Below are 13,683 nucleotides of genomic sequence, written 5' to 3'. Positions count from 1 at the left end.
GTTTTTATTTACGTTAAGCTTGTTAACGTTACTTTACGACCTGCCACATTTCATGACTGCACATATATACACAAAATACTAAACTGTAAATAAAATATTTGACAATGGATTACGTGGGAAGCCTTAGTATCTCCGACCGTGCCGATTATATAAAAAAAACTTACTCTCAGCAATGGTGAGATCTTGCCAGATCCTTACGCTATACATGACGATCTGTGGATTGTGGATGACAAAAAATGGCCAGCAATTGAATGGCCTGATATATACAATTATCTAATTCAGACACCAAGTGTGTATACTAGAGAAAGTATTAGAGCGTACAAATCCCTCGATGCATACAACTACGTGCGGTCATGTGCAGCTTGTTAAATACTTTGATGCTGCACCGGATTTTTGCGTGTTTAGGTCAGGTGTGCTCCCTAGTCAAAGGCAAGGGATTAAAGCCAATCCTTATGATGCCTGGGTGTATGTCCACAAGGCCCTTGGGTACATCCTCACAGCTAACTGCAAATGCAGGGTAGGGTACGTCTAACGTTACCTATCAAAATGTACCTGCAATAACAAAAATAATTGTTTGGCAAACGCATGCTTCCCCCTAGGTATGTTAAACATCAGGCACCCAGCACTGGCTCTGTTGGTACAATTAACCACGCAGCAACTCCTTGGCATTTTGACTTACAGACACGCCGCTACTAACCTACAACACGAGAGGTTTCTTCTTTCTGCCTCTCGGGTGCGTGCGCAAGCAGTGATGACGTCGCCGAGAAATCCATGTATACTTTCAATAAACGGGAAACAAATCCTATCCAGTTATGAAGTGTTTTCTGTGTGTTGACAAATCTTTCGCGATGTTCTAACAGGCGGGATTCACACACAAAGCGTCTGCTGGTGTCCGATTCGTGACCTGATGACTCCTTTGAACCGAATCATTTTAACGACTGGTTAGAACAACTGAACTGTCCAACACTGAACTCACGAATAATTTAATAATTTACTCAGAACATCTGAAATGAGAACACAAGTGTGCTCACCCAATTTAGCAAGAGTGGATAGTAAGAATTAGTTTGAATTATCCACAGTCTTTCAGCTTATTTCTGTTTACAATGTGTAGTAAATAGATAGCCTAAAATCATTTAGTTTAGACTGGAGTGAGGTGAAAACAGAACAAAGTTATTAGCTAGCTGATAATTTTAAGAAATTGTATATGGCAGAAAATTAGGCTATTTGTTATTTTTTTAATACTATTTTTTAATATTGATATGGTTATATACCAAAACAATTATTTGTAAATAGTGTAAAAATGAGGAACAAAAGAAACAAAAATCAAGGTATCGAAATAAGATAAGCAAAAATTACAAACTGTTTCTTTGAATTTATTTTAAATTTATTGTCAGTATTGCGATCGCAGATCACGTGGGTAGGGTACTTTTTACTGTGTATGTGTGGATGACCATGTCTGTCAGCCACCACCGAAGACCATTTTTGACCCAGGAAAAACCCTGAATTGTGCTTCATCTTATATGTTTTCCATGACAGAAGCTGGTAAGATAACAGTAAACATGATAATGCACCATCCAGAGGAGCTCAACTGATCCTTGAGCAGAGGAAAGGTTTGTAATCTCTCTCAAATACTATTAAAAACTTATTTCAAGTATGGGTAGGTTGACTTTCCATGTCGGGTGACATAAAAACAGTCATAAAATGAATGAACACTTTGAAATGTTAGATATTAGTTTAAACACATTGTTCATGACTCTAAAACATAACATTAGTTTTGAAAAGATTAAAATAAAAACATATAAAGCAAATTCACACACAACAAATAAATCACAAAAACACATCACCATGCCTGCACAAGTTGTAAACATGCAGTTATTAATCTCTGTATTATCAATTTGCCAAACATTGAAGCACAGGAGAGAAATTCATCTCCACAGGAGGCGCTCACATAAACACCTTCATGCATTCACTCGGTTAAAACTACACTTCTGCAGATTAAACGCCTTTAAACTCGGCTCTAATGAAAGAGAACATACTCGAGCTTCTCATTCACACATTTTAACAAAACACAGATAAATTAATCATCGATTCTTAACCTTTAAGACGCTTTTGAACACGAGTGAACAAACACACTCCCTTCTCCCCTCAGAGCTCCCGCGGAGCGCGGACTGAAGCGAGAGCGCGCAGCGGCAGCGCGCCGGTGACGTCACAACTGCGACGCACATGCGATTTTAATATTTCAGGTAAAATAGCTGGGTTTGATATAATTATTTCATTATTATAGTGTAAAACATTGGGGAAGTGACCGCATTATGCCCACATATAGAACAAAATATATAATATAGAAAGCATTAAGTAATTGAAAATAGTATTTTATATCACAAATGTATGTCTGTTATTGTATTTTTTATTTGGAGAAATGCACTGTTATCTAACTGTGTGATTTATATGTGTACATTTCTGAAATTCATAACTTGAATCAGATGCAAATCTTGACAAATCACCTCTGATAACAGATCACTCTAAATTGTAAAAGTTAAAAAGTTAGGGGGAAATTTCAATATAAAAAATATATCCTGACAGAATCTGTTCTGAGAGGAGGGTTTCTGACAGGAAAATGTATTTTCTGAAGTGATTTTGACCTCAAATCAAGTTATATTAATATTTTTTTTTAAAGTTAGGGGGAACTTTGAATTTAATTAAATATATTCTGACAGAATACATGTAAAAATGTGTCATAAACACCACAAACCCATGCAAGTTAACAAATCTGACTAAAATGTCATGCTAACATCTTAAGTATGTTAATGCTGGCATTGTATTAAACTGTTGAATTTCTTCAATGTGCTGTTTTAGACATGTTCTCATACACTGGAGGCCAATGACAGCTGCAAATTAGCAGAAAATATTGCAATACGTGTCTTATGGTTATTGTAACGTCAAATATTTCTGTTTTAGCATTGCAATGTTGACAGCAGGTGCATCACCTATTTCAGCTCCCTTGGAGAGACGGAGTGGCAGTGCCAAGCAATTTCTCAACACTGGTGGTTGGTATTCATTGTTTTGTTTGCTATAGCAATGTCAGTCGTCTATGGGCTAAAGGTCTACTTTAAGGCCCAAATTATGTAAAATTGCAGAACCTGCTCCCATTATATACAGTATATAGTTCCACTGTTGCTCAGTTATGCTCACATGACTAGGTTCAAAAGGTCTTTTTCTGAAGAACACAAGGTTCAACAGCAATATTCAATGTAACCATTTAACCTTAGATCACTCCTTCACAAACATGTTTACTACATTTAGTAAATAAAATCAGCTCACAATTTTGATTAAGACGAATATTTTAATTACCATTTTGCATTATATACTGTTACATTCTCTATGGCCATTAGGTTACTTCACATGAAAAAGAATGAATGAACATCCAGACAGTAAGTGGAGATGTGCAATATACTAACTCAAACGAACACCACCTCATACAGAACAATTAACCTAAGGGCTCAGCTGCCATTAACATGACGAAGGACAAGAAATTCAAGACACAGATTAGGTATTTATTCTAAACAACACAACAGATAAGTAATACACAATCTGTACACAACAACTCAGCAAACTTGTACTTACAACATGCAGTAGACAGCACGATAAACCTGGTCTATCCACAGGGCAAATGATAAATGCTGGTAAGGATCAGGTCAGAGTCCTGCACGGGTGCGGGTACCCGACGGGTGACCCGCGAATATTGCTGAACGGGTGAAAAACATCCTACTGTGTCGGATACGGGTCGGGTCGGACAAGGGAGAAACACGGGTCTAAACACGGGTTTTAAACAGTCACGTACAAACGAATATAGGCCTATATATAAAAATATATGTATGTATATTGTAGATGTGTTCCTAAAAAATATGCATATACAAAAGTATGCCTTGCCTGTATTTCAAGTTGATAAAATAATTTCAAATCCATATCAGTTTATTTGTGGCCGCGCGCGCGCCCTCCCAGAAGAATCACAACCGCGCGTGCGATCTGCCTGCACTGCAGTCGTCGAGATGGATCATGAGAAGTTGAAGAAAAGATAGCTGCAAATGTGGAAGTTCATCGCTGAGGAAGCACGCAGATAACTGTGGTAACAAAACCAAGCACAAGCTGTTCTATCGAACAGTATTTTTGTTATGTTTCCTGAGTTTGGTCTCTTAATAACACTGTCTTAGTACATTAAGCCACGTTAAGCGTTTTCTTATAATGGTTTTCTATGGGAGGAAAACGCTTAACGTGTAATTAAACTCGTTGCGTTAATTTTCTGATTTTTTTGTACATAGTATACGTTATTAGTATTATGTTTACTGAGTTTGGTCTCTTAATAGGGCTTGGGTGCCGCGTTGCATTCTGGGACGTGGTGGCCATGTTGATGGCCTCGTGAATGTAAACATACAGAGGAGTCCTCACTCCATCGAATGAGCAGAAGCAGAGTTGGGAGAAAGAAAAACTATGTTAAAATCCCGAAAAGGATGTGGAATTTACTGGGATGCGTTAAATAGGGAAGCCAGGGACCGGTATATGGACAAAATCGGAACTATTAACGGTTTGGATCCATATGAAATGTGCAGTTCACAAATGTATGGGTTCAGGAGCTGCAGATCACGAAGCCTATGTAACCTTTTACCTTGAAGCATTTCAACTGCACTGCAGCGTTCTGTGTTCTCAGGTTGCACTACTTGCAAATAAACACTGAAAAACATCTGATTGTGTGACAATTCTTGCTTTTGCACATTATACTGTTATTGCTTCTTGTTTATAAGACACATGCATTTAATTTAAGTATATTTATTGTGACGATTGTGGGTATGGATGCAACAGACACTTATGGCTGTATTTAATGCACATTTATTTCAGCACAACACTAGGGCTCATGTTTGTCAGAGCACAACATACAGACACAATCTTATCGAGGAATGTCATGTCTTCATCCTTGCATGGCAACACCATGTGAATCGGTACTTTATCTGACAAAATAGTGTACTTGTTGCGGACGGATCCAATCACCCTTTCCACTTGAATTCCATCTCTTGCATCCAGCTGACAGCGTCCTTTTGTGAAAGCCGACGACCCTTTGTTACTTGGTCTCCGTGGTTGCGCCTCCAAGCAGGAAAGCGGTGGAAAGTTAATCCCTTTTCGACCTTTTTCCCATGGCGATAATGTGTTGCGCTGTTACACCCTACAATGCAGCAACAGTTTACCATGGTTGAAATAATAATGCCAAATTAATCAAATTAAGACACGACTGAGAGGGAGTACGTCTATAAACAGTGCGCAGTAATCCGAGTAGCAGTAAAGGAGGCTATCAACATGGCCGCCACGCCAAGTATTGACGTCACAATGCCCAACAGTGCGTCTATAACAGTGTCTTACCTACGTTAAGCCACATTAAGCGTTTTCACGTTAAGCGTTTTAGAATGTCCCGGCTGAAGTTGTCCTTGTGTTAATGGTCGTGTAATAACTTCTGTATGCTGGCAATAAACATTTTTGTAAGTGTGTCTATAATGTGATATGCTAAACAGATTTAAGTGCGGGTGCGGGTCGGGTCTCGGTTCTATTTTAAGCAGGTCGGGTCGGGTGCAGATTTTATTTAGTGCTGTTGTCGGAAAACGGGTCGGATGCGGTTTTAAGCACTGCGGGTGCGGGTTTACAAAATCGGACCCGTGCAGGACTCTGGATCAGGTTATAATGAAACGATAATTACAGACAGGTGATCTTAATTACAGTTTAGAAGAGCGCTGTGTGTGTACGTGCGCTTTCATATGCTTCAACTTGTTTTGACAATATATTTCAAGACCAAATGTCCTCACTTATATTGTTACAAATTGAAAACTAATTAACACATTCATCAGTAAGCTTATTATCGGAAAAACGATTATTTATTTAAATGTATTGCTAATGTTTGTGATACATTTAGGGGAAGATCTTGGGTAAGAAATATCATTAGCTGATATAAAATAAATGGAAATCTATTCATGTTCTCACTAAACTCTGAATTCTCACATACGCCTATGCAAGTGTCAGCGTACAGTGCGTGCGCGAGACGTGAATTTAGTCATCAGAAAAGTATCCTTTGTTGAATGTGTAAATATGTGCTGTGTGCTGGCGATAGATTTCTCAACCAAAAAAAACTGTACAAAACACTATAGGCTATATATGTGTGTGTGTGTGTGTGTGTGTGTGTGTGTGTGTGTGTGTGTGTGTGTGTGTGTGTGTGTGTGTGTGTGTGTGTGTGTGTGTGTGAGAGAGAGAGAGAGAGAGAGAGAGAGAGAGAGAGAGAGAGAGAGAGAGAGAGAGAGAAAAGAGAGGAAAAGAGACAGGGAGTCTGTAATACTATACATACACACACACACAGGGCTTTGGAATCTGATTGGCAAAAGGCCTTTTTCAGCCGTGCAATATTCCAGTTTAAACGGCATCTGTTCATCTGTTTCACCGTTTATATCACTCGATCTGCTTCCAGTGAATGTCATGACAGTTGTGAATCCACCATATTCTTTGTAAATACTATTGTTGTATCACAGAATGTGGTTTTAAGACTTTATAGACAAAAATGTAGTTATTAGACCTAAATATGTGAGCCATATCATAAACATAGTGCCTTTTTTATTTTATACAATTTGTAGAAGTTTTCTGACATTAAGCTCCAAGCCATCATTTGCCCTTCAGCACTCACAGAGAACAGTTACATCAACCAGTTCAGGACATTTGACACAGGCTCTTAATGATTAAACAATATTTACATTTGATATACTATATAATTGAACGCATTTGTTGGTGTATATTGTATAATTTATCATTGTAACCTTATTTAAGTACATTGTCGATATATACTGTATTTATTTTGGACTGATAGTTGTGGTAAGTTAAATAATAAATGAGAGTCAGTGGTAATATCATTCCCCCAATTTCACAGACAATACTTAAGCCATATTATTAGGCTAATTCTGCTCACTAATATTGTCCTTTTTAAAACTTTTTGTTGTGTGTGTAAGCCTATTTAATTGAGTTAACACAAGCATTTTTAAAGGTCCCGTTCTTCGTGTTTTTTTGAAGCTTTGATTGTGTTTACAGTGTGCAATATAACATGTGTTCATGTTTCGCGTGTAAAAAAAACTGTATTTTTAACACAATTTACTTATCTGTACACCGCTGTTTTCACTGTCCTACAAACGACTGAAGACTTTCTTTATTCTATGAAGTCCCTCCTTCAGAAATACGTAACGAGTTCTCGTTCTCGTTCTCGCAGCGGTTCCCGTGTTGCGATTTGACAGCAGCTTAGCGAACGTAGCACGGTCCTGTGTTGTGATTCGACAGCAGCTTAGCGCACGTGGAAAGGTCACGCCTCTTAACGGGAGATATATACGCGCTTAATAATCTCTACAGCGTCCCTGGGAAAGCCAAACAAAGGTGATTTGACTCCGGGATGAAAATAACAGCGTCTCGATGACATGGCGACAAACACACTGAAACGCAGCACTTCCTTTTCTCCACGCGACGTCCTCTTCTTCTCCACGTGGGACAGCAACAAGACCACGCCCCCTTTTTTCGCATTTTCTTGTGGGCGGAGGTTAGTCTGTTCTACTGCTCTACTGACGTAGTTAAAGAAGGAAGTACCAGGATGTAGTCCAAGCCAGCCGTTCGCTGTAGGCTTTGAAAGGGAACTTGTGTTAAATGCAATATCTCGCTTGGCATTGAACTTTGAGCTTTATCATTTTACAGGTATTATTTATGCTCTAGCAGCAAAATTACACACTAACTAAAGTTTGAAAAATGGGATCACGAAGAATGGGACCTTTAAAATGAGGTAAGCCAGTGAGTTGTACTCTGCTACCACCTACTGGTTAAAATAGTAATTGCTAGTAGTAAATACTTACTAATATAGTTCTCTTATTCACATTTAGACTTTATAAAATAACTATTCTGACATTTACAATAATTTTTTGTCAAAATTAATCACGTCATTTCCTTTCAAATATTACTTTGGACAACGTACATACCTCAAAATGTTGTTCTTAAGAAGGAATTTGCTGAAAATATTTGTAGCCATCATATATTTAAAAAACTGAATCTACAAGAAAGTGTGTGTGTGTGTGTGTGTGTGTGTGTGTGTGTGTGTGTGTGTGTGTGTGTGTGTGTGTGTGTGTGTGTGTGTGTGTGTGTGTGTGTGTGTGTGTGTGTGTGTGTGCAGACAGCTGGACACTGGACACCAGGGCTACGGGATTCGGAGTACGTTCGGATTGGCCCGATCTGAATGACTTGTGCAGCAACAATAATATACAGTTGAACTGGGCACATACTGGCGGGGAGCAGGTGAACATCAGCCATGCACAGATTATGGATCTTAATGTGTATGCTGAGGCGACTCTTCATCACGGTAAGAAGCTGAACAGCCGGACGTGCAGGTATGAAATCCTTCAGTACTTTCAAACACAACAGCGCGATTACTGGCTTAACCTGCGCCTTCAAGGAAAGCTGGCATGCTTGCAGAGCGCGGACCATACAGTCTCTCACTCTGCGTTACAAAACTCAGCCGTAAACGACGGTATCCTAAAGTTTGTTATTAAAGCCAGGCTACAAACACTCCCGACCAAATACAATCTTTCCCTGTGGTTTCCAAAACATCACGAACCATTCTGCTTACTACACCGCGATAAGATCATGGAATCTACAGCGCACATAATGAACGGATGCCCTGCGTTCAAAGGACTTTACATCGCGCGCCACGATCGCATCGTAAACACAATAGCTCAAGAACTGCGCAAAGTTTCTGGACAAAGTGCAATACACGTAAATAAGACTGTTCAAACCAGCTGGTTCTCAAACCTGAACGATAATATAAACTTTCTTAAAAGTGCTCTAAGTGAACACCCAAATACTCCAGACATTGTAGTCATTGATGAACTTTCTAAAGATATCGTGATTCTAGAAGTAGGCTGTTGTTTTGATGCTTACATGGACTTGTGTTTTTCTGAGAAAATGTTAAAGTACCAGCCGTTAACAAATGCTATGGCAGTGTGTGGCTACAGGACCAAACTAACTGTTCTTATCTTGGGTAGCTTAGGGCATGTGCACAGATTATGTGTCCGAGGCTTGCAGATTGCTGGACTGAGTAAAAAGAGCTCTAAGCAAATAGCCAGATATTGCTCTGTTTCAGCAATCATAGGCAGTCTGCATGTGTGGAGAAGACGATGTTATCTTTACCCATAGCCCATTAACTGATGTGGTCGGGACTGTTTACATTGTCTGTATTGCCAGGTTAAACATGATAAGCTCTTTATGAATATTTGGATGCTGTGTTGCTTTAATCAGTATTTGTCATTCCAAATAAAATAATTAAATGTGTGTGTGTGTGTGTGTGTGTGTGTTTAAAAACATAATAAACAATGTTTTATTAAAATGTAACCAAATAGCTTTAAAAATATACTACATATTACAACGTAAACATGGTTTATTAGGACATTTCCTGTGTCCCATTAACCAAATAGCTTTAAGGGGTTTGTCTGTGTGTGTGTGTGTGTGTGTGTGTGTGTGTGTGTGTGTGTGTGTGTGTGTGTGTGTGTGTGTGTGTGTGTGTGTGTGTGTGTGTGTGTGTGTGTGTGTGTGTGTGTGTGTGTGTGTGTGTGTGTGTGTGTGTGTGGCCACCAACTGGCAGCAGGAAGTGTGTCACTTTCAAAAATGCTTTAAATCACTGTCTAGTTTTCATCCGGATTACTTCAAACTTCATCAGTATAATGACAAAACATGGCAGATACAGACATATGAATGGATTCCTGATATTTTAAATTCTGTCAAAGTTTAATAATCTTTTTGGCTCTCTGTGTGCCCTCCCCTCTATCAACAAAAGATGGCAGTGTTGTGTTATTTTTGAAACTCTCTCTCTCTCTCTCTCTCTGTGTGTGTGTGTGTGTGTGTGTGTGTGTGTGTGTGTGTGTGTGTGTGTGTGTGTGTGTGTGTGTGTGTGTGTGTGTGTGTGTGTGTGTGTGTGTGTGTGTGTGTGTGTGTGTGTGTGTGTGTGTGTGTGTGCTTATGCGATTTATGAGGACACAAATTTGTATTTTAATTTGGGTATTACACTGGTATTACAACATAATCATGGTTTAATTGTCCTGTTGATTTTTGGCAATCTAGGGTGTGGCCTGTGTCCCACCCACCACCTTACAGGACACACCCTAGTCCTAACTTGCGAGAGCGATTCGAGAGCAGCCGCTAATACAGCCGGTGCAGATTCTCCAGAGCAGCTGCACGGACTCTGATGACGACACAGCTGTTCCACGATTGGCCAGATTCACCGCATAACAGCGATCACGTGTGTTTCGTGTTTATTCAGACACCTTCAGCTCAACTAATGCTCACAAATCTGTTTTTTATAACAGTAAAACCTCCGTTCATGTAGTCTCGATGTTATATTGTCATGTTTATCAAAATAAAACTGATAAAAAAGTAGACCTCATTTCATTGATAGTGTAGGCTTATATGTTGAACTTTATTCTTGTACAAACACCCGCTTTATTAAGCAGTACATAAAGTATTACATGACAATAATGTCTCTGAAACAACTGTGCATTGCCAAATATTGCATTTATTTAACTTCAGCTGATAAAATATACAAACACAGCGCAAGCGTCACTGCGGGAAGCAGCAAGTGTCCGACTGCATGTCTCCGTTTGCAGATCCTCCCCGCCTACACGCGGCTACTCTCGCTGATCAGTTGCATCCGGCCGCAGCTGATGTCGAACACACCAGTTGACTTGGGGTGAACAGCCCTCTCTTCCAAAATAGGCAGTAAGTCCCGCCCAGAGTGCTGCACCAGAGCTAGGAGCCAATACGACAAAAAGGCCAATTCATCACAGATTTCGTATTTTAAAATAATTATATCTGGGTATTAGTTTTGCTTTGTCATTTGAACATATATTTGACTGTTTCATTACAAATGTAACTATATTTCAGATATTAGCTTCTTTAAAAAAAAAAAAAATAATTGTCCCGTCGACTTTTGGCAATATAGGGTGTGGCCTGTGTCCCACCCACCACCTTACAGGACACACCCTAGTCCTAACTCAAGGTGCTGACTTGGGGTGAACAGCCCTCTCTTCCCAAATAGCCAGCAAGTCCCGCCCAGAGTGCTGCACCAGAGCTAGGAGCCAATACGACAAAAAGGCCAATTCATCACAGATTTCGTATTTTAAAATAATTATATCTGGGTATTAGTTTTGCTTTGTCATTTGAACGTGTATTTGACTGTTTCATTCCAAATGTAACTATATTTCAGATATTAGCTTCTTTAAAAAAATAATAATAATTGTCCCGTCGACTTTTGGCAATATAGGGTGTGGCCTGTGTCCCACCCACCACCTTACAGGACACACCCTAGTCCTAACTCAAGGTGCTGACTTGGGGTGAACAGCCCTCTCTTCCCAAATAGCCAGCAAGTCCCGCCCAGAGTGCTCCACCAGAGCTAGGAGCCAATACGACAAAAAGGCCAATTCATCACAGATTTCGTATTTTAAAATAATTATATCTGGGTATTAGTTTTGCTTTGTCATTTGAACGTGTATTTGACTGTTTCATTCCAAATGTAACTATATTTCAGATATTAGCTTCTTTAAAAAAATAATAATAATTGTCCCGTCGACTTTTGGCAATATAGGGTGTGGCCTGTGTCCCACCCACCACCTTACAGGACACACCCTAGTCCTAACTCAAGGTGCTGACTTGGGGTGAACAGCCCTCTCTTCCCAAATAGCCAGCAAGTCCCGCCCAGAGTGCTCCACCAGAGCTAGGAGCCAATACGACAAAAAGGCCAATTCATCACAGATTTCGTATTTTACAATAATTATATCTGGGTATTAGTTTTGCTTTGTCATTTGAACGTGTATTTGACTGTTTCATTATATATGTAACTATATTTCAGATATTCAAATATTATTAAAAATTAAAATTTTTAAATTGTAATTTTTTCACCCTTTTTTTGCATAGTGAAATAAAACCTATATACTAAGATGTAGTTTGTGAGCTTGTCAACTAAATACTTTGACCAAGTTTGGTGTTTTCCTCTTCCCAATGTAACATGATCCTCATATGACTAAATATTTCTTGTGTTTAATGTGTGAAAATATGAATATGAGCTATATTCACCTGTTGAGCTGTTCTCCATAGCTGCTCCAGTAGGAGACAGTGCTCTAGTGTTCATGGTGAAAGCAGATGTCCAGTGTTTGGCTGCTGATCGTGTGAAAGTCTTCGCTGCTGCTGCTGCTGACTTTTATTTTCTTTTTTCTCTGTTATGTATAGTATTTCCATAGCAGCATAGTCCATCCATAAAGTTTGCCTTATACTGACCAACAGATGTGAAATTGATCTACAATACACACAAGCTATACAATGATCTCTGAGCCCGTTTCTCTGAGAGCAGCCTGTGGGGAGATGGAGACAGATGAAGCAGCCTTACAGTCCTGGTGCCACAGATGTTCTGCAAGGGCATTTAGGAGAGGCGCTACTTCACCAAGCCCCGCACTCACATCACCTCCCACTCGGAAGACCGGAAGACCGCACACCTCTTGAAAATGTGTTATGTCACTCTCTGTCACGTCTGTGTGCATAAATAAGTCAAATTTGGTGCCAACCACCAATTTAACCACTGGATCTGAAGATTCGGTGATCCGTGATTTCTGATTTGAAAGATCATCAAAGGAGCCACGATCAGTGAAGGAGAACAGGAAAAGGATGGCATCCACCTGTTCCTTACATGACGGTAGCATGTGGTCAAATCTTCGCATGGCACTTTCTCCACAGTCCCAAAGCTCAAAGCGGAAAAACAGCACACGGCCACTGTCCTTTAGTCTCGCAGGCCAGAAGACCGCTGTTGTCTCTATGCCTGTGTTCTCATTATGCATTTTGGGGAGATCGAGGCCAGCGAGACGGGCAGCAAGAGCACTCTTCCCGACTCCAGTCTTACCCGAGATAAGAACCTTGTAGCGAACGATGTCCACATTCATATGAGGAGGCATCATCGGCGCCTCCAAGAGCCCAAACTTTCGCTGTGTCTTCTTGTGCAGTATTTTGCTGAAAAACTCTCTGCTGTCTGCACAGCAGTGCCAGTCCGACACCAATATGGATCCAAGTGGGATAGCCATTTTAATTGAGCTAAATTAGGTAAATGAAGAGACTTGCGCTTTATATTATGATATCAAGTAACTTATTCTGGGTGAACGCTGCTGCTGACTTTTATACTGGCGCAGCTCGGAATGTTCGCTGGAATGTAGCTCGGAATGCAGCACTGTGACATCATGAGCCCTGTGATGTCACGCCGTGCAGTGGAGCCTCGATCGCTGCTTTCACAGATGATCAACTTTACAGCTTCATACAACATATCGTTTTGTTCATTTCACGGCTGTTGTGTGTCAATTTAAAGTATCGTGTGTGTGATATGCTTTATTATATTTTGCTGTTATAATGTGCATTAGTTTATTATGGCCATTGAAAGGAGATTATCGTGTCTTTAGACATGCAGTGCTGTATACATTAGCTTATTTATGATTAGTTGCTTATGTTGATGTCCTTTATGTATATTTAATTTGTATTTCTGTGTTTGTTTGTCAAATCGCTTGTTTTGAGGTATTCTGAAGTTGTAAATAACTCAATACTCAT

At 39.7% G+C, this 13,683-nt stretch overlaps 1 protein-coding gene across 1 annotated transcript; it reads right to left on the bottom strand.

The window, feature by feature from the left end:
* Positions 1 to 12,410: 12,410 nt before the first annotated feature.
* LOC307117918 (ciliogenesis and planar polarity effector 2-like) lies at positions 12,411 to 13,169 on the bottom strand (the record flags this gene model as incomplete). The annotated part of the gene is made up of 1 exon (XM_079803171.1): positions 12,411 to 13,169. One exon carries the CDS (start codon positions 13,167 to 13,169, stop codon positions 12,411 to 12,413), a length of 759 nt encoding a protein of 252 aa, XP_079659297.1.
* Positions 13,170 to 13,683: the final 514 nt, after the last annotated feature.

The sequence above is a fragment of the Gobio gobio genome, assembly GCF_949357685.1.
Source record: "Gobio gobio genome assembly, chromosome: 1".
Classification (NCBI taxonomy): Eukaryota; Metazoa; Chordata; class Actinopteri; order Cypriniformes; family Gobionidae; genus Gobio; species Gobio gobio.
Note: the sequence above shows the minus strand (reverse complement) of the source record. Positions and strands in the feature narration are given on the sequence as shown.